The sequence below is a fragment of the Passer domesticus genome, chromosome 20 (genome assembly GCF_036417665.1).
Source record: "Passer domesticus isolate bPasDom1 chromosome 20, bPasDom1.hap1, whole genome shotgun sequence".
Classification (NCBI taxonomy): domain Eukaryota; kingdom Metazoa; phylum Chordata; class Aves; order Passeriformes; family Passeridae; genus Passer; species Passer domesticus.
The window spans coordinates 5,904,145-5,923,759 of NC_087493.1; the positions used below are offsets into that span (position 1 = coordinate 5,904,145).

The following is a 19,615-nucleotide window of genomic DNA, read 5'->3' on the forward strand; positions in this document are numbered from 1 at the left end:
GGAGGTGGTGTAAGCACAGCTATGGAAGATCCTCTGCAGCTCCATGCCTTAGAACAAGGTTTGCTGTGTGAAAAATTAGAATTTGTATAGGTTTGAAAGCTGTATAAATAATAGTGGTTTTTTAGTACTACACCAGGGCTATCTTGCATACATATTTATTTAGTAGTAAGACCAAAAGCTTGGAAGAGAACTGTGTTTGCAAAGGGCTGTGATGGCAAAGGTTTCCTTCCCATGTCCGTGTGCAGCACAAAATGGAAGTAGATATATAATGGAAACTATGTAGGAAAGGTAATTTATTCTATCAATGTCAAATACCCACACAAACCAGTCTGGCTTGATATTTATATTTGCAGAGTTTATTAGCACAAAATAAAAAAATAAACCATAGTGAACATAAAATAAACCACACTGGCATATGGGAAGAGTGTCACCAAAGCTGTCCTTGCTGCTGCTTCAGTGCACTTATCCAACACTGGTGCTGAGCACTCCCAGACCAGCCCTGAACAGTTTGGCTTTGAGGTGAGTCAAGGAGGAAATGACAGGGATTGTTGGTTGGGAAATCAGGGTAAAATCTGGATCAGCCATATGTAAACATGGACGTGGTTATGGATGAATGTGCAAATACGAAATACCCTCAGGCTTTAAATCATGAGAGTCTTGCAGTGATGCTGCCCCAGGCCAGGATTGCTCTGCAGGGCAGCACCTACCATCAGCCAAGGGCTTCTTTGATTGAGGATGGCTTTTTCCTACACTGGTTTTATCCCATTTTGAATTTAAAAAAAGAGATGAGCTTCACTGCCTCACCTACAGGACAGCAGAAGATAGGGCTCACTCCTTCAGTGCTGCCTCAAGTCCCAGTGTAAGGAAAGTGATTGCAATTTCCTTGATCCTGTAAGAAAAAGTTTATTACAGCTGATGATTTCTCACGGTGGTCTCTCCTGGGAATGGGTGGTATTTTCTCAAGTGGAATGGTTAGTGGATACCAGCTTTGCCACTATAAAATGAGGAAAGCAGCTGTAGTTTTTGCAGTCAGGTAAATCCTAAGCCTGAGCACGGTCATGCCTGAGTAGAGACCAGTGCTGTGCTCACCTGGCTGTGACAGAGTACAAACTGGACATGCCCCATCTCCCCAGGGACTTTACAGCTATGGAGCTGAGGCACATTCATCATCCTGCCATCAAAACAAACCTTTCTCCTGCACTGAGGACAAAGCTGCTATGGAGCTGGACTCAGAGCTGGAATAACAGGGGCTGTGTGAGGTCAGGGTGGAGGTGAGCTGGCACAGCGCCCTGGGCAGGCACGCAGAGTGGCTGCCCACATTCCCACAGGCTTAGCTCAGGCTGTGGCCCCTGCTAGCATGCCCATTTTTGCCAACAAATATGAGCAGCTTTGCCACCTCCTCTGTGCAACTGTTGGCAGCAGGATGCGCATTGTCCCATTCCCCTCCAAGCTGGGAACTGTGCAGAAATTCCCAGCTGGAGTAGACACATCTTCTCCAACCCTCCTCCAGCAAACCCTTGCTGCAGTGGGTAAATTGTGATCAAAGCAGAGACTCCAAGCTGCTTGGCCTGGGTTTTCATATTTGAGGATAAAAAGCAGTATCTGGGATTTAAAGCTGTGCAGCTAATCAGCTGGAATTAATGTCCAGAGAGCAGCCCTGGCTGCACTGGAGTCACAGCTCCCAAGAGAGGCTGAAGATCTGCCCTCCAAGCCAGTCAGAAGAGCTGGGTCACTCCTGCCAGGCTGTGTTCAGTCTTGAGGGCAGGACTGCTTTTGGAGGCAGCCACATTCATCACCCACAGCAAAATTTAATGAACAGCCAATCTTTTTTGGCAGCTTTTTATTGCAGGGAGGGCAGAGGGTTTATGTTAACTGGATTTGTGAAGGCAGTTGTACAAATATTTGTTCTCTGCTCCTTAGCAGCAAAGGGATGAGTACAAACAACATACCCATTTAAGGTCCCACTCACTTGTCACAAAAGAATTGATCCAATTTTGGCTGTGTTATGGGCCTCCAGTTTGCTCTGCAGGTTGTGTAAGGTGTAGCTCAGCCCCACTCCATAGCCTGAACAGAGGCAAAGGCATGACAGAGCAATGCTGCAAGGATGGAAATCCTCCTGCACAGGGAAAAGCTTTGGCCTGGGAAGTGGCTGTAAAAAGAGCACCTTTTGGATCTGCAGTCAGTGGTACGATACCATCTATACCTCAGGTTATCTCAAGCATCCATCTGCTCCCTGGGAAGGCAGGATCAAGCCATGGTTGTTTGCTCAGTGAGGCAGTTCCCTTCTGCAGGCACTGCAGCAGGTGATTTGCTCTTACTGTAGAGAAAGAAAATTCTAAAGACAAAAAAAAAAAAATCACAGGAAAATTTTAGCATGTGGATTCAGTGCCCAGGTTAGATTAGGGCTGCTCTGTAAATGACTAAGGATCAGATCAGATTATTAAGACTTCACTGTGTAAGACCTCTCCCCCCAGCTTGGATTAAACCCTATGCCACACACAGAAAAATGAAATATTGAGTAGCTACTCCCAAAGTGAACATAGTCCATTCAGTTGTGTGATTTTTCCCACAGGAAAAATGTTTGATTATGGCATTAAATGGTGTGCAATATTAGACAGAGACTGGCTAAGACAGACTTGACTTGAATTTTGGTGCTCCCTATTATTAAGGTCTTTGATTTTGCAACTTCAGTACTACTCTTTTATAAGTGGAGAGATTTTGTGCTTGAAAGTGTTTAATTTTAAACCCCTCCTCATGCTGTGGAGAATAGGTCTCTGCTGTATAGAAAAGCTGGGAGAAAAGGAGCAGCTTGAACAAACTACCTTGGATTATTCCAAAACCATTTATCCTTGATTCCCTTTAGTGATCTCATATTGGACTTTTATCATCACTGTAATTTGATATTAATATTTTTAAATTAAAGTGCAGGAAGATTTCTGGCAGTTGTTTTTGGTAGGTTCCCATTAATGTCTACTTAACTGAAGACAGAAAGAGTCAAGCACACATTTAATTATGGAGATGTCTGCATGACAGCATAAAATCTCAAATGAAAAAGAAACACTTTCAATGTGAATAATCATCAGACTTAAAAGTCTCAGTCATCTTTAAATAGCAATATATTGATGACTAAAAGCAGCTCTAATGTGTCATGCACTATACAGCCTGGAGTTTAACAAGCATTTATTTTAACCTTCCATGTTGCAGGAGTTGCAAGCGGGGGCACAGCCTATGGCTCAGTTTGTGTGGGATTAATGTCACCATCCAAAAATTGAGCCTTTGCCCCCCCTCAAAACTCAAGAACAATGGGAAGAGATTAATTCCTCCAGAGTATCTCCTCTCCTCTGCTAAGGGGCATCTTTCCTCAAAGGAAGCATTCTCCTTTTTGTCTCTAAGGGCACAGAGGAGCTTTTAAATGGTTAATGTTAGAGCAAATGTACCCAGTACAGGTCTACTGCCAAAATATGGGAATCTGGACTTCCACTGAAAAACTGAAAATGCCTTTATAAATTTTGGATAGAGATTTTGTCATTTTGACTAAACCTCCACAGAGGTTTTTCTGAGGGCCAGGTTGCTAATAGCTTTGGGGTTTTTTTCTAGAATTTAAGTAAAATGCTATTACAAGAGTCCTGTAAAGTTCCAAGGAATTGGAGGCAGTTCAGAAGCCACCATTCCTATTTCTATGAGATGTGAGGCTGTTTGAATGAGCCTTGGGCAGTTGGTAGGAGCAGGACAGGGCACAGCTGCCAGCGGGGTCAGCCGAGGGCAGATGCCACCACGGTGGCTTGTCAGGGACACAAGCAGCCCTGTGCCCTCCCCAGCCCCACTCTCACACCAGGGCTGTATCTTACCCTGTCATTTATAAAACTGATCCTGCAGAAACCATACAGAAAGGAGGAGAGTGCTGTGACCTCAGCCAGGAGGAACAGCCTGAGCACAGCACAGAATTCCTGGGCTTTGATCCCCGGCCAGCACCGCGGCCCCAGTGCCGGGGAAGCTGCTGAGGACACAGAGTTTGAAAGCATGGCCTTCCTCCAAGGCTCTGCATTCTGTTCCCAAAAATGTGGCCTTGCAATTTAGCACCCACAAGCAACAGATAAGAGGTTGTAATGCTCAGTGCAGCAGAACAAGGTTAGGCCCTAGTGAGGATCCCCACTCCCCTCTGTGGACAGCCAGGAACAGCTCAGAAGTGACAGCCCCGGGGAAGGAACAGTTTCTGGAAAGACATGAGCTGTGCCCACAAAAATCTCTATTTCAGCTCTTCATCGGGGCATTGTCTGTTTATTTATTGATTTTCTTCAACCAGCCTCTCCTTATAAATATTGCTACTGAGCCTCAAGACCCAGGAATCTGGAGGACAGGAATTTGCTGTCTGACAGATTTTAAAAACAAGTTGAGGGACTCCTGTGCCCCCTCTGGATTGTTTTTACCCAATCGCTTTCCAAATGGCTCCTAAAAATTTCCCAAGTATAAGGGGATTTTTCGCCTTTAGTCCTTCCAGCAATCATGTGAGGGGTCAGAGTTTCATTTGTGTGAGTCCAATCCTCAGAGCATTCCCAATATCACTGGAATGCTGTAGACTTTCATCCACCACAGCAGGAAGAGAAGTCAGGTCAGAGTCTGTCTGAAAACTCATCCCTGCCATCGAAGATAACACAATTTATAACTCTGACTCAAGGACAGACAGAACTAAGTGGATGATGGATGTGAGGCCTCACAAAGCTTGCCAGCAGCAGTAACACTTGTTTTGCAATCACTGTTTGGAGCAGAGTAGACAAATTTGCACTGAAATCAAACTTCTTGATGTCTCTGTTTCTTGCAAGTCCTCTGACCTCTCAGCAACTTGGCCTGACCACCAGCAACTAAATGATATATCCCAAGAATTTCCTGCTGTTCAGAAGGGACGTGGTGAAACAGAACTCCCTTTACTCTTTGTAACACACCATAACCAAGAAACAGAACATTTTGACTTTTGTCCTTAAATAACAGATATTATTTCTGCAGAAACACTGCAGAAATAGTCTCTAAACTTATCAGGGGAATTGCAAGTTAGACAATCACTCAGATCCTCTTGTCCCTGCCAGGCACTCTGCTCCCTCTTCCCAAGGCTAACAAGCATTATTCAAACTGGGAGATATAGTAGGGACAGTGTGTCTGATGTTTGTTGGGCTATATTAAAGAACATGTTCATTTTGCTTCTGAAAAATATTTGTAAATATTTGCAAGCAATAGAGAAAAATGGATTCATATTTTATTAAGTCTGTTTACAAAACCTAGAAGACCTGAGACAACTCTATGTGTTGGAGTACAGATGTTTTCTCCCTCTCCAAGTGTACTTAGGATAAATACATTTAAAATAAGTAACACTGAGAGGCTGTCAGCTGGCAGGAAGGGCAGGCTGAGTTCACAGGCCCTGTGCAGCCCCTGCCTGCGAGGCTGAGCTCCTGTGCAGATGATGCTTCATGACCTGCACAGGATAGTCAGTGCCTCTTCAGTTTCACTGACTTACACTCACCTTGATCTTTCTCTCCTAAATTTGGTTTTGTTTTTTTTTTTTAATATTAAAACTAAGTAGCATTTGAAACTGAGAGACTATCCAACCAGAGTAAAATTTCAACCATTCAACAACTGACAAGAAATCAATCTGTTTTCTTTTGCTAAATATGTTTAAAATCTCTAAGCAGTCCAAACGGGATGTAGGAATCATTTCCTCTCAGATGACAAATGACAGGCTAAATTCCACCCACTCTGTTCACTCTGGCCTGACCTAGGGCTGATAGGAAACAAGGAGCGTCTTTCCGTTAGCTTAAATGGATTTTGTGTCAGCCCCATTAAGTAACAGCTTATTTCCCTTCATTGATTGTGATGTCAAAGATAAGGAATTAAGAGTGATTGGCACATTAACAGTGGATGGCAGACATTCACAGAACAAAATCCCAGTGATAGGGAGAAGAAAGGAGGGGAAAGGATTTTGCATGTCCATGTTACAAACATCAGTTAAAGATGGTCCACTGTGGACCAGGATTTAAATCCAGAGCTGCTTTATTTTGGCTTTGGTACAAGGGTGAACATTTTTCATTTACTTCTGAAAATGGAAGAATTTGGAGATATATTAAAATATTGGGTCCAAAGAGAAATAATTTTGTTCTGCATGGGTAACACATGCTAAAAAGGTCTTCGAAAGCCTCCATTTCTGGGTGCTAAAATCCTACATTTGAGAGAGGGCAAAAATGGTCTTTTTTCCCCAAGGATGGGTACAGCTGGGGCTTTTCTTTGCAGGCCACAATTATGAGACAACTGGAGGATGGGGAGAGAGACCTCATCTCTTAGGATCTAATGACACTGAGAGGATATACTGTTACCATACAGTACAGTAATTATTTATTCTCTCTTGCAGACTTTCTAAAGGCAGACTAGAACACAGATCCTCATGACTCTTGTCCCTTTGGTTTAAGAAACTCAGCTGTGATTTTTCAGGTGTTCTCCAGTCTGAAGCTGAAGGCAATGGCAGCTGCTTAGCTCCTGAGTCAGGTTGTCCTGATTTGGCCTTTCATATAAAATTCTCCTTATGAGTGAATTTTACCTTTAATAACTTGCTCTTTGGCTGTCAGCCAAAATTCCATACTGATTTCTGCTAGAGAAACTGATAGATGTTCCAAGGGCTGTGGGCCACCATCTTTTTTATGGTACAATTACTAAAAGCCAAACCTTTCTCACATTTTTTATTTCTAAAAAAGACTTGAAATCTGGCACCTTTATGACTAAAGCCTCCCAAAGGAAGCACTACAGAATCAATATCTGAAAGCAGGATGCTTCTGCATTTTTTGAAGTAAAAGTTCTCTGCAGTCATTAACAGACTTGATTCATCTGATGACTCAGAATTTGTGCAGCTGGTCCAAGGCCATTTCAGAGACTGAAAAGTACTGCTTTTCTCCCCTTCTCTAAAGAAGTGATCTTTTCTCACTTATGTGAAGAAGCACCTCCTGCCCTCATGTCAGCTTCTTCATTTAAGGAGAAGGTTATATTCAGAACATGCAACAGCATAGAATTTGATTGAGAAGATGATTTTATATAAAATTTGACCTTCATCAGTTTTCCCAATAAGCATTTTGAAATCTTTGAAATCTCCTTTTGTTTACTGGAGATGCAATACATGGTAGGACTATTGCAATACACAGGCTGAATAGAAGAACAGACTGTGAAGATAGAACAAATAGAACAGACTCTGAAATAATGTTTCTCCATTATTTTACTGTAATTAAACTTCATTAGTCACATAGATAATCATATTATAATTTCATGTTTGTCTCCTGTTTTCAGGAGCTTCATGCTTATTGATTTGAAGTTATTGAATCAGATACATTCTCTTTACATTTTGGTTCAAGTTTTTTAAACAATCAGAGCTTACACTTTCTATGATGCATTTAGGTTTTATTTTCATTATAAAATTCCAGTCTCATGCCAGATTTTAAATGTTAGTAATTCAGCCATTGGTTTTGAAGGGGTTCAACGGCTCCATTCACTGATGATTTAAATAGTCAATTTTCAATCATCACTCTTTTGAGAGTTTATAGCTGTGCTAGTCCTTTCCCATTAAATGCTGTCACAGTAAAGATTCTTATCAACTGGAAGTACTTCGATTTTATTCCCTATGGTAACTGTTTATTATCCTCACAAAATCTTGTGGGTTTGTGGGACATGAAAAATACACTTTCCTCAGAAATAGTGACAGAAGAGAAACCTTCATCAGAATTTGACATTTCATTATCCAGACTAATGTAATCTAATACAAGGCCCATCCCTCTAAAATGCCTTGTTTCACTTGCAAGTCTTTCCACGATGTGAGTAGCAATGCTGTAATCCCATTTCAGGTTTAGTGCTGGCAGCAAGAGCTGGGCCATCAGGTAGATGTTTACATTTCAACATTTCCTGCTGTAAGTGGCTGTCTATGCCAAGGAGCAAGCCCTTCTTCGATACCTGTGTCACCCTGGAAAAGTTGTCCAGGCCAGAACTAATTCCATTAGTGCTTGGAAAGCTATTTATAAGCCTGCCTTCAGTGGGATGACCTTATTAATTAGATTGGGGGAAGGCTGAGGGAGGGAGAGATGCTCATTTCACAAGACCATTGACATGCATTTCCAAAAGCAATGCCTTTCCTTCACACTATGCTCAAAAAGACTGTAAATAAAGCAGAAATCTGGGTCAGTTTGCAGCAAGGAAAAAAAAGCTGTATCCATGCTGTCTGCAGGACACAAAGCATAAACTTTTCTCAGGGTAGTTCTGCTGCCACATGTCCTTGAACATGCTAACAAAGCCCAAACCCTGTGTTCTCTAAATCCAAGAAAAGGAAAGAGCTTTAGTGGTAAAGCTTCTAAATCAAACCTTAATGAAACCACCACCTTCCTCCATTACCATGCACACCCCTAAGACAGGAAGGCTAAATCCTCATATTCTGTTTGTTATAAAATCAAAAGAAAGCAGAAGGGTACTTTTCTCCCCCTTATTTACCCCAAATGCTTGATTTACTCTCCAGTGTATACTGGGAGTGGAGTTTCACCTGCCAAACCCATTTCCTGTGCCTCACCAAGCTGTGCTGCTCTGCTCCCTCCCCACTGCATTTAATTGGCTCCCTGAGCCATGGTGTCCTGCTCGCCTGCCTCTGCAGCCAGCCCATCACCACTGCCAGCTCCAAAAAGTGAGTAGCTGGGAGCATTAGCTGTGTCTTGTCACAAAATAAATAATTTTGGCAACTGAGGAACTGCTTCTCTGTTATCTGTTTAACAGATCAGGGTTATTGTGCAGGCTTGTAATAAGAACTCATCTGTGCCAAGCGGCCAAAAGAAACTCAGCTTTTGTGCAGGATGTTTACTTTTATCAATATAACCTCCTGACAGAATCTCACTCACCTCTGGCATCCCAGTGGCAATTACATTTTTCATCTTGGGTGGGGAAAAGGAAGCTTTCAGAGCCTGCCTATTCATTTGATGGATTTGTACAACCCAGGACAATTTTGCAATGCAGAGAAAACTACAGACCCTAATTGTGTGTCCCTCTTTGCATAATCCTGTACAGATATTCAATGTCTCAGAATTCAGTATGTCTTTATGTGACAGTTCATCAGTAGTCCAGTTTAAACTCCTCCACCTCTAGACAAGTAGAAAGTGCTTGTGAAGGGCAGGCAGGAGATTGTATATGGGTACAAATTGACCTAAAAATAATAAGTGCAAACCACACAGCTCATGTACTCCTGAGTGTCAAGAATTGTAATTAGTAACAGATTTGCTATGCAAACACCTATGGGTGTCTACTGGGTATCAGACTGGGATTGCCTGGTTCATTTTGGAAACCCATTTTACAAATACCTTACAGAACTGAAGTCTCTTTGTCCCATGAAAAAATAATAGGTTAAATGTCTTATTAATCAGCCCCTCGCTGTCCATGTTTAGTATGTTGCTCCTTCCAAGCACACTACATGACTGGGCCCCACCACAGGGATGCATTCAGTAAGAAAAGTTCTCTCATTCTTCTTCTAACCCTGACTCATTTATTAAAATGCATTTCTGGCTGAGTGCACAATGACATATTTCTAGTCTTAAGAATGTTTTTAATCAAAACTACTTAAGGTATTTGAAGGTTCTGTTTTTTCTTACTTTATAAATAAGAGTAACCAAACTAGCAAGGTTTTTGCTTCCTTAATCTTGTATGCTGAATGCCAATTTTTAGGATTTAGACTTAATGGTTCCTTGGTCCATAATAAGGGGTTTCTTTTATTACCATGTTTTTAGGGCACTCTGAGTCATTCTATCATCAAAAACAATTACAGAGATGAGTTCAACAAGAGTCACTGGTACTAAAAATATGTTATTGGTGAGGACTGCTCTACCAATACCTGTGCTGAGTAATTTAGCGCTCTCCTTAATAGACACTGACTTCCAGTAAAAAAATCTTCCAGTTTCATCAGCACTGTCATGATGGTTGGGGCATTCTTAACCTGGTTCCACTCAGTCAAGCTTCATGATATGAATGTTCTTATTTTCATTCAAAGTAAACAAGTCTGAACAGTTGTTTGTTTTATTTTTTTACTGTATCTTGAATTTGTATATCTTTGATGCTCCAGCAACAGGAAGTTACACTGGTTTGAGATCTGTATCCACAGAACAAAGGTGGAAAAACAGGCTTTGAAAACTGTGAGGAGAAAAACTCTGATATATTTGTGGGTAGAATCTAGATCAAATGTACAAGGCAGCAGGAAAGGAAATGAAAATGACAGTGGCTTGGGAGAAGGCAGAAGAAAGAGTCAAAGAGGAGCAGAGGGAATGAGAGGAGATGGAGACAAGATGCAACACCTCTGTGTGCACCTTTGAAGGGGTCAGTGCACTCATTTTACAGGGGTCAGCCCAGTTTTTTGCCAGAACCACAAAGCAGCCAGCCTTCCAGTCATGGTGTACACATCACAGGTTCCAGAACGTTTCTACACCCTGAAAGTGCAAATTACTGGGGAGCTGCAGAGGAATGCAAGGATGGGTGTGTGGTACTGAGCAGGAAGGCAGCTGCATCACCACAAGCCCTACCTCAATATAAAGTCAGGATATTGGGATACTGCTGGCACTTCTGCTGTTGAAATGCAGCTGTGTGCAGGTCTGGGCTCTTCAGCAGCGCCCTCAAACTTTGCTCCTTTTGGGTTAACAGATAACATAGGCAATATGAAACTTAATTACCAGGGACACTGCTAAACCGGATGACAGATTATACCAACATATTAACAGTGATACCTCACTGAGATTAATGGGAGTATTTCTCAGGGAACTAGCTCGGCTCTGCATTTCAGGAGTTCTCCTTCCCAGCATCAAGCTCTGCCCTCCTTTTTCAGGAAAACTGAGCAGCTGTCTGCAGAAGTCTTCTGGCCCAGCCTCACCTGTCCTAGCAGCAATCAAGCCCTTGTTGGAGAACAAAATCTGAAATTTGTATCAGAAGAGTTTATTCTTTACTAGAACTACAGAAACTGAGGGGCAAGTCTTGCCACTGCAGTTTACGAAACTGTTACCACCTAATCCTTTGCTCACTGCTGGCACCAGGGAACAGTTGGGAAAGGGGACTGAGAGCCATGAACAGTCAGAGTGAGCCTGACATGCAGCCAAGCTGTGACACTCACACTTCCTTGTGCTGGAGGTGGTTACCTGGCAGAGGTGACACATTTAGCTTAGGAGATGACTTAGAAACCATGGCACAGCTGCCAGCAGATCCTGTCTGCATCAGTCCTGCCATGAAAGATGTTGACACTGAATATGGTTTAAACCCGTGGTTTGCCTTGGTGTGCCTCTACTAATCGCTTTTGTTGAGGGCTGGAACTGTTCAAAATCCCACTGTAAACAAGATATTAGATTAGAAGAATAGTGTAAATAGAATTCTAATAATGATAATATTAATATTCTCCTAATTAACCATCTGATTTGTACTGTACAAGGCAACACCACATCCACCTTACAGAAACATGCTTGGCATGATCACTTACTGAAATAACCCTTGCTTGGCAAAGTTAGGTTTGAGTAGGTAAGATTAGAGCATGGAGTTGGGGGAGCCCCGCCAGCCAGTTCATCTCCGCCAAGCAGTAAATGATCCCATGTGCAGGTTTATGTGCCAGCAAAGCCACATAAAGGCGTTTTGCTGTGCTCTCCTGTGCCACGCCGGGATGGATCCCACGGGCGGGTGGCTGAAGTCACCCGGGTCAGCCTGTGCCGAATCGCTCGCAGAAAGGCTCCTACATCTCCCACACTGGGAAGAGGAAGCGTGTTGCCACCGCCAAGCCCTCCTCTCTGACGAACGAGCTGAGACAATGGCGATTAAACCGCTGTCCCCCGGTGCTGCTCCATCCCCTGCGGGACGAGCTGCACCGGGCCCTGGGCACCGCCAGCCCGGCTCCGCCATCCACGGCCTGCGGGAACCCTCGGGAGCCGGGCCGCCCTCGGGAGCCGGGCCGCGGCTTCCGCCCTCCCCCGGGCGCTCCCCCAGCGCCATTCCCCGCTCCCAGCCCGGCGCTCCCCGGTCCCACCCGGCAGCGGCGATGCCGCGGGTGCCCGCGCCGGGCCGGCTCCTCCCGCGCCGGGCCGCGGTGGGCGGGCCGGGGCGGGGGCTGCGCGCAGCCAGGGCCGGTTAAAGCGGCCGCCGCCCGCCCGGGCCCGCGCTCAGCCCGCCCGGCGCCCGCCGTCCTGCGCGCCGCGGCCGCGCGCTCGCCAATGCGGGCCCGGAGCCCGGCCCGAGCCCCCCCCGGAGCCGCCCGCAGCCCCCTGGCCCGACCGCCCGCCCCGGACCCATGCGGCGGCTCCGGGAGCGGTTCCGGAGGTGAGCTCGCCGCGACCACCGGCGGGGATGGGATCCGCCTGCCTGCCCGAGCCGCTCCCCGCGGGATGGGACCCCCGGGCGGGTGAGGGGTGGGTGGGGGAGCTGGGATTTTCTCGCCGGTGCCGGGCGGGGAGGGCAGCGAGGTCCCGAGTGGGCGGTGAGGAGGGTCTTTGTTTGTGTGCTTGTTTGTTCATCGCCGCCGTGAAATGGGTGAAGGTTCGCGCGTCCGGCCCTGTGTCACAGCGGGGCCCGACCTGTGGCTCCTGGGCCGGGCCGGGTCAGCGCCCGCCGGCCCGTGCGGCTCCGCGGGGCCACGGAGCTCTTGTTCTGCTCCCAGGGCGCGCTGGGTACCGTGGAATCACAGAACGCTCCGGGCTGGAAGCGCCTTAAAGCTCATCGCGTTCTACCCGGCTGCCATGGACAGCGGGACCTCGCACTAGACCAGGTTCCTCCAAGCCCTGTCCAACTTGGCCTTGGATGCTTCCAGGGATGGGACAGCCGTGGCTTCTCTGTGACAGGGCTTCAAGCACCCTCACAGGGAAGATTTACTTCCTAGTATCCAGTCTAAATCTGTGCTTTTTCAGGTTAAAAATCAGCCCTCATTCAGCTTTAGATGCTGCTCATGTTCACGGGGAGGTTGACTGGGTAACTGCAGTTGTGCTTCTTGGATAAACATCTGTGGGCTTTGGTTCTTCATTGTCCAGACGCCAGGCCAGTAACAGCTGATGGACAGCCCATCTCCTGGGTGAGGCCAATTTCACAGTGGCTTCCCTGACCAGGTACCTTCCATAGGGCTGCTTTTGCTCTCCTTTCACCATCTTGCTCAAGAAACTGAAACCTAAGGGAAATAAAACTCAAAGAGAAAAATATAAATGCGGTCAGACGTGGTTTCTGTGCTAGCCCACACCTCGGCTGGCTGGTCCCTTGCCCCTGAGCTCAGATGTGCTGCAGCACCTGGGGTGACTTGTGGTTGCTGCCCACTCTTCGCTTGAATTGCTGCCTTTCATTCTTGCCAGAAGGCTGGGGAGGCTTTGGGGAGGTCGGTGGGATGCACAGACACTTTTTTCCATGACACAATCTATGATAGCAGAGTTGTTTGTGGATTCTCAGAGTATTGCAGGTTTCCTTTTATCTTTAGTATCGTGCTGTAAGTACATGAACCTTCACACAGCGTGGGATTTCACTGATATTTCCAAATAAGGGAACTGCTTCTGCACTGATCTGAATTATTTCTGTGCCTCAGATGTTGAGCGATAGTAAAGATTATGTGAACAGTTACAAACGACGGCTAGATACTGTCAAATCCAGGAAGGAAGGTGCCTACTGTGGAGGAAGATGGATCTACTTTAACTGAATGAATTTGATCAAAGCCAAATTTGGTCCAAGCAAGCTTTCAATAAATCCTTTCCTTTCTCTTCAACATCTAATCTGGGTGGTCATCAGATCTGTTTTGACCTGCTTATATATTTTTTGTTTTCCTCTTGAAAACAAAGAGCTTAGATAACATCCTAGATACTGAAGCATGTTTTTAGATGATGAAGAAATTTTTAACCCCATTTGATACTACTGCCGGTTTTGTGGAGTTACGCCCACATTGTTGCAGTTTCTCATATGCTGTTATTTGTGGTTTATTAGGTCTAAATGGCTTCTCCTGCTGCTGGAAAGCACAAAGAAAGAAAGGCACAAAAACAGGGAATGTGCTTTTAAGCTGGTAAAAGGAAGTATGAGGTATTTTGAGCTGAATAAAGGAAATATACTTCCTGAAAAGACTAAAAAAATCCAGATCTTTGAGGCCATTATAAGTGCTTGCTGTTTTTACTGACATTCTGCTTCATGCTTAAAACATTAATTCATTCAGCAGATGGGAATCATCAATAAGGCAAGATTTGATTTCCCTTCTGCAGTCTGGGGTCTGAGCTTGTTGTGGTGCCAGACAAATGTCATACAGATATGTGCAATGGATTTAGGGTTTTGTAATTTATTTTTCTAAGCTGGCTTTGCTTGCAAAGACAAAGCATTAAGAACCCTCGGACTTTCCTTCTGCTTTGTCTCCCAAATACTGTCTTCTCTTAATTCTGGAATCTCTGGGAAACATACAGCATCTGTTCCTTGGAAATGAATAGGAGCTTGAGATTAGGGTCTGTCACAAAGGATGGATCAGTCTGTGTGTTTTAGAATTTAAAATATTTAAAGTATTTCAAGATCAAAGATCAAGTAGTGTGAAAGAAGGGGTATGAGTTTCTCCCCTCTTGCTTTAAATTGCTGTATTTCTCTCTCAGTACCTTTTTTCTGCTTATATTGGGAATATGTTCATCAAAAGTTGTTTGTTTGCTGTGAAATTCTGAGTCTTCAGCTTCCTTGGCCTTGAGCAGATTCTGAGCATTGAGAATTTAAATTGTGAAAAGGAACTCACAGCTTAGTTCAGTGTGAAAGCATTCTGCTCTCCTGTCTGGCTGCAAACCGTTCTCAGTCTCTTCATTTCAGAAATTTCTTATTCTGCTATTGAAGGCGTTAATATTTTATCTTAGATGTCTTTTATTGTCAGTATCTTAAATGGAGAAGTATTTGTGCATCCTTGGGAGATGTGCTGCATATCCTCTGATTAAATGATTCTGGTTTCACCAGATCTGCTGTTAAAGAATACATCAGGGATTTGCTAGAGGATGTAAAAGGCTTCAATTAAAGACATTTCCTGTAAACTGCAGTCCAGTTCAGTGGGACTTCATCAGACTGTCCTGCATTTGATAATAACCTTAATGGCTGTGTTATAGAGAGCCTTTGTTTAGGAGTAAACAGCCTATGAATGCTCTTTACTGAGCTTCCACTTTTAGGAAGGTGAGATTATAATTCCCACAATTATCTTTTCCATAGAGGCAAATGTGACCTGTAGATAGCAGGAAGAACAATGTCCCTGTGTTGCTGTACTCACGAGGCAGGAAACAAGCATCCATTGTTGGTTGTGGCATGGGGTTTGTTTGCTTATTTATTTATCTTTAAGAAAGAGCGGAGCTGTTTTGCCTCTAGAATGTGAATAAGCAACCACATTTTTCTACATTTGTGTTGCAATGTCATATGTGTCTATAACTGCAGGAGTATATGACTGACTTTAACAGTGTGTGTCAAAATAATTTTCCTGGTTTTGATGAGCACATCAGTAATATCACAGAGCAGCTATTTTCAAAATTCACGTCTCTTTCTTAAGACATTAAGCCTAAACTGTCACGCTGAAAATGAAACAAACTCGTGAGGAGCACTGGCTGCCATTATTGCCCTTCCAACCACCTCGTTAATGATCCTCCCTCTGAAGTTGTTCCTGATAGTGTTTATAAATAGTTAATTATCAAAGGGCAGAGAGGAGTAACTGAAAGTTTGCTTTACTAAGACTCTTGTCTGTGAGCAGTGACCTGAGCAAACGCTTTCCAGCCTTTGGCATCAGGGTCTGCAGCCTGTTGGAGGCAATCCCTCTCAGAAGGGAGAGATGCAGGTCCATCAGATGTGCAGCAGAGTTGGTGCTGGGGCATTGTGAGACCCATTTCTGCAAGGCAGAGGTGAAACTGAGCACTTCCCCTCCTGGCACAACACGCTGGTGGTGTTGGTGTTACTGTGTAAACACTGAGGTGGAGGGGATGGGTGAGGTGGTGCTAATGCTGGAGTTCTGCTGGAGCTCTGGTGCAGAATATTTGCATCAGTCCTGTGCTGCCACAAACAAAACAGGGAAAAAACTAAAATCTGTGTGTAGATAACAGAGCAAGGATAGATTTGTTACTGTCTTTGTGTTCTGTTCTATGGCTAATGAATGTCTTTAAATTAGTGATAATAAGAGGTCCTAAATTCTAAAGTATTTGTTCATAATTCTGAAATCTAACATTGCCCCTAGATCCAGTGTGATGGCTTTAGAAAGATGCAGTGTATTTCCTACTGAAAAAAAAGAAAAAAAAATTAAAAGTAGGCTAATGTTGGATAATAGAAGATCCCATTAGGAGGCATCAATTATTTATAGATTTTTATATGGTAATAGTATCTTACGTACAAATTTGGAACAACAAGAATTATAAAGCTGCTACAGAATATAAGATTATTCCTTTTGGTTCTTCAGACTTCCAAGGTGCCACCACAGAGAAATGTAAAAATATTCTAGATGTGATAAGTGAAAGTTTCCCATGACTTTGAATTTATGGAGTTGGACAAGGGCAGTCCAAGCCTGGCCACTCACTGAGCCAACAGATGCTTTTATTTTTAAACTTTTCCCTGACTTGGAAGCAGAACTGAGCAAACTGAATGTTCCATCTTTAGAGGATGCAGAGATGGTGTTCAGCAGCTGTTGAAGACATACAAGCACTGGGAATAAAGTAATTTTCCAAATATTCCGCGAGCCTTTGTGATGACAGTGTCATTGTCTTCTTGGAGAGGAGAGCAAGGTGCCATTTGTCACTGACAAAAGAATTGCCATTTTTAACCATATCTTAACTCCTGCAGGGTTATTAATGTGCTAACAACCATTTATGTTCTGTGTGTGTGAATTAAATCCACAATTTTCTTAGCCTTTGTATTAATACCAATGAGAATGTTTCTTGAAATTGCCACCATTTGGGGAGGGATCATGGCACTGTTATTTTCCCAATGCTGCTATATTTTCATATATCAGTTTAGAAAAAAATGGTTCACAAGTCACTTAATAAATCAGTCAAGAAAACCAAGTGAAAAAATGAGCCACTTCATGCTCCAGACACAAATAATGCTTGCTATTAGGAGTCAAAAAAATCAGTGTTCAAGTGCTCCAAATTGGAATATTGCTGCAGTTTCAAGAACTTCTTAAAAGAAGAGTAACCCCTGACAGCTATGATGAACTCCATATTTCAAGAATAATTTGAGTTCTTGCCATGTAATTTAAATAGGAAGTGTTTCATTCTTCCTCTGACCAAACTGTCAGAAAAGAGGGAGTCTAACTGCTCTATGTGAACTCCTGATTAAAGATAACCATTAAAGATAACCATCCCTTGCACCAGGCAGTCACAGGAATTTATTTAACATGTGTGTCTGGTAAGAGACTTTACTTGGGAGAACTTGCAACTTAAATCACAGTTACTTTGAACATGTCTGTACTTATAATTCTTAACACTACCAGGTTGGAAGTATTCCTTCATTTCCTTCATGACCCTCAGAGAGGTGTTTTAGTAACTTTCCTGAAAGTACTTCTTAATTATTCAACAGGTTCATGAACCACCCAGCTCCAGCCAACAGCCGCTACAAACCCACTTGCTATGAGCATGCTGCTAACTGTTACACACATGCAGTAAGTACACTTCTGGCTTCTTTTTCTATTTTTTTCTTTAACCAGATGTTTCAATAATTTTTTATTATTATATATATATATACAATTTTTTATGTGCTTGGATTGCTAAATGCTTATCTTTGCCTCACTGTGTTCATATCTGCAGCCTCTCTCTGGTTTTGTGCATATAAGCATTAACTGTAACAGTCCAGAAAATTGGATGTTTGGTAATGTTTTGAATCTCTTGGAGCTCCGGACACTTCGTAAGATTCATTTTCACCAGTGTTACAGATCTTTAACTTGATATTTTCGCTCTGTTCCAGTCAAAGGATGCCTGCAGTAAAGGGGGTATAGAGCAATACTAGTTAGCCTGCAAGGTGGATTTCCCAGGTCTGCCCTGACATAATATTTACAAATTGTAAACTGGAAGTATAAGAAATATTTATCCATGTGAGAAATGGGAAGGCCTCATCAGACTGTCTGTAGGTTTGGGCAACAAGAGCTGGAACATTTTAATTGTGATACCTACTGACTCTTCAAGAAATCTGCTGTTTTGCAAGAGCCCTGATAGTGCTGATAGCCCTGCTGAAATGTCAAGTCATTCCTTATTTTCATAATGTAAGGACTTATTCTAGATTTACGTATATGGTATTCACATAAAAAAAAACAGAAGCAGTCCCCTTTGATTTTTTTTTTTCTTTTAGTAATTAGGAAGTTTAATTTGCTGTCTGGCACTTTGAAGAGGACTTAAAAATGTGTTTGCTTGCTTTTTAAGATAGCATTTGCCCTTTTATAAAAGCAGCTTGTGCGTCTCCTCAATCCCTCAACTCCAAACATCTGAAGTATGTTTGACTTTGTCCTCAGTCTCTTATCTCCAGTGTGTCTGAGTGAGCAGCAGATACGAAAGCTCAGAGTAGTGCCCAGGACTGCTCAGTTCTTGAAGGAGCTCTGTTCTTAAGGATCCCTTGTGCATATTTCATAAATAACCAGCATACAGCTCCGTGGTGCTGGTAAAAGCAGAATCACCTTGGTTTTGCATGTAAGACATAAAGCTGACTGAAGCTTCTGTGTTCTTAAGCCAAAGGTCTCATGTACAGCATTCTGTAAATATATGCTTATTTGCCTAGGGGATGAAGCAACATTCTGTTAGTTAGCACAAATATGTAGTTTATCTCATAATCCTTGTGCAAATCTTGTTTGCTCTGGCCAAAAAGTTAGATTTCAAAATATCTGGCAGATGTTGCTGTGCTCCTTAGCAATTTCAGCTTTCACCTAGTTGAAAAACAGGCATGTTTTACTCCTGCCTGCTAGCAGGACGTGACAACCAAGGTGGGTCAGTGTTTTCTGGTAGGCTGCAGTTTGTGGTGGAGCTGTCTGATTACTGTCTGAGCAAACTACCTGCTAAAACCTACAATGAACTGTTAAAACAAATATGCAATAACTTTTCATCAATATTTAAAGTCTTGAAATGGGAGTCTAAGCTGGGAAAGTACAGAAAAAGCTAGGGGGGATGTTTTTATCTCCTTTTTGCAGACTTACTAAATGTTAGATGGTCAAGTGGCTGAGTCTTTGCTGCTAGATTGCAGTGTGAGTTTTCAATTAGACATTGATGATTCTGTAGAACAGAATTCAACAATGATTCTCCAATATATTTTTATTTCAAGCTTTTATTCATAATTCAGGAAGCAGTCAACTTCTGCTTTATGAATGTGGCTGTACTTCTCAGTAGGTATCGCATCTGGTTTTGAACATAAAAATACACAGGAATCAGTTTATGGCAGCTGCTCAATAAAAAAAACAAGCAACCAAAAAATAAGGGTAAAGGAGGGTATAGAATCCCAGGTACAACCTTTTGGTACAATACTTAAAAGGTAGTTTTGTGTTGCATAGTAAGGTATCTTCAGATTTCTTACTTGTAAGGCTATTTTAAATGTCTTGGGTTTTTTTTAGCTTTATATGAAGCATTGACTTTCCTTCAGACACTGGGAGAGGAATGGCAGCAAAGTA

At 43.2% G+C, this 19,615-nt stretch overlaps 1 protein-coding gene and 1 long non-coding RNA gene across 5 annotated transcripts in view; one reads left to right on the forward strand and one right to left on the reverse strand.

The window, feature by feature from the left end:
- The window catches only part of MMD (monocyte to macrophage differentiation associated), a 40,396-nt gene that overhangs the window by 11,709 nt on the left and 9,072 nt on the right, over positions 1-19,615 (forward strand). Inside the window, exons 1-2 of one of the 3 annotated variants that reach the window (XM_064395890.1) lie at positions 12,203-12,336; positions 17,548-17,629. In XM_064395890.1, the coding sequence (XP_064251960.1) occupies positions 12,308-12,336; positions 17,548-17,629 (111 nt within the window). In that variant the 5' untranslated portion in view covers positions 12,203-12,307. Of the gene's footprint in view, positions 1-12,202; positions 12,419-17,547; positions 17,630-19,615 lie in introns of those variants that run through there. The other 2 variants (XM_064395887.1, XM_064395889.1) reach the window with 2 other exon arrangements.
- LOC135284407 (uncharacterized) lies at positions 2,894-11,801 on the reverse strand. 2 transcript variants are annotated; one of them, XR_010349833.1, is made up of 3 exons: positions 10,770-11,801; positions 10,569-10,671; positions 2,894-10,475 (listed from the first exon to the last, which is right to left on the reverse strand). It is a non-coding gene; the product is annotated as an uncharacterized LOC135284407 (long non-coding RNA). The 2 variants fall into 2 exon arrangements; XR_010349832.1 differs by having other exon boundaries at positions 10,569-11,801.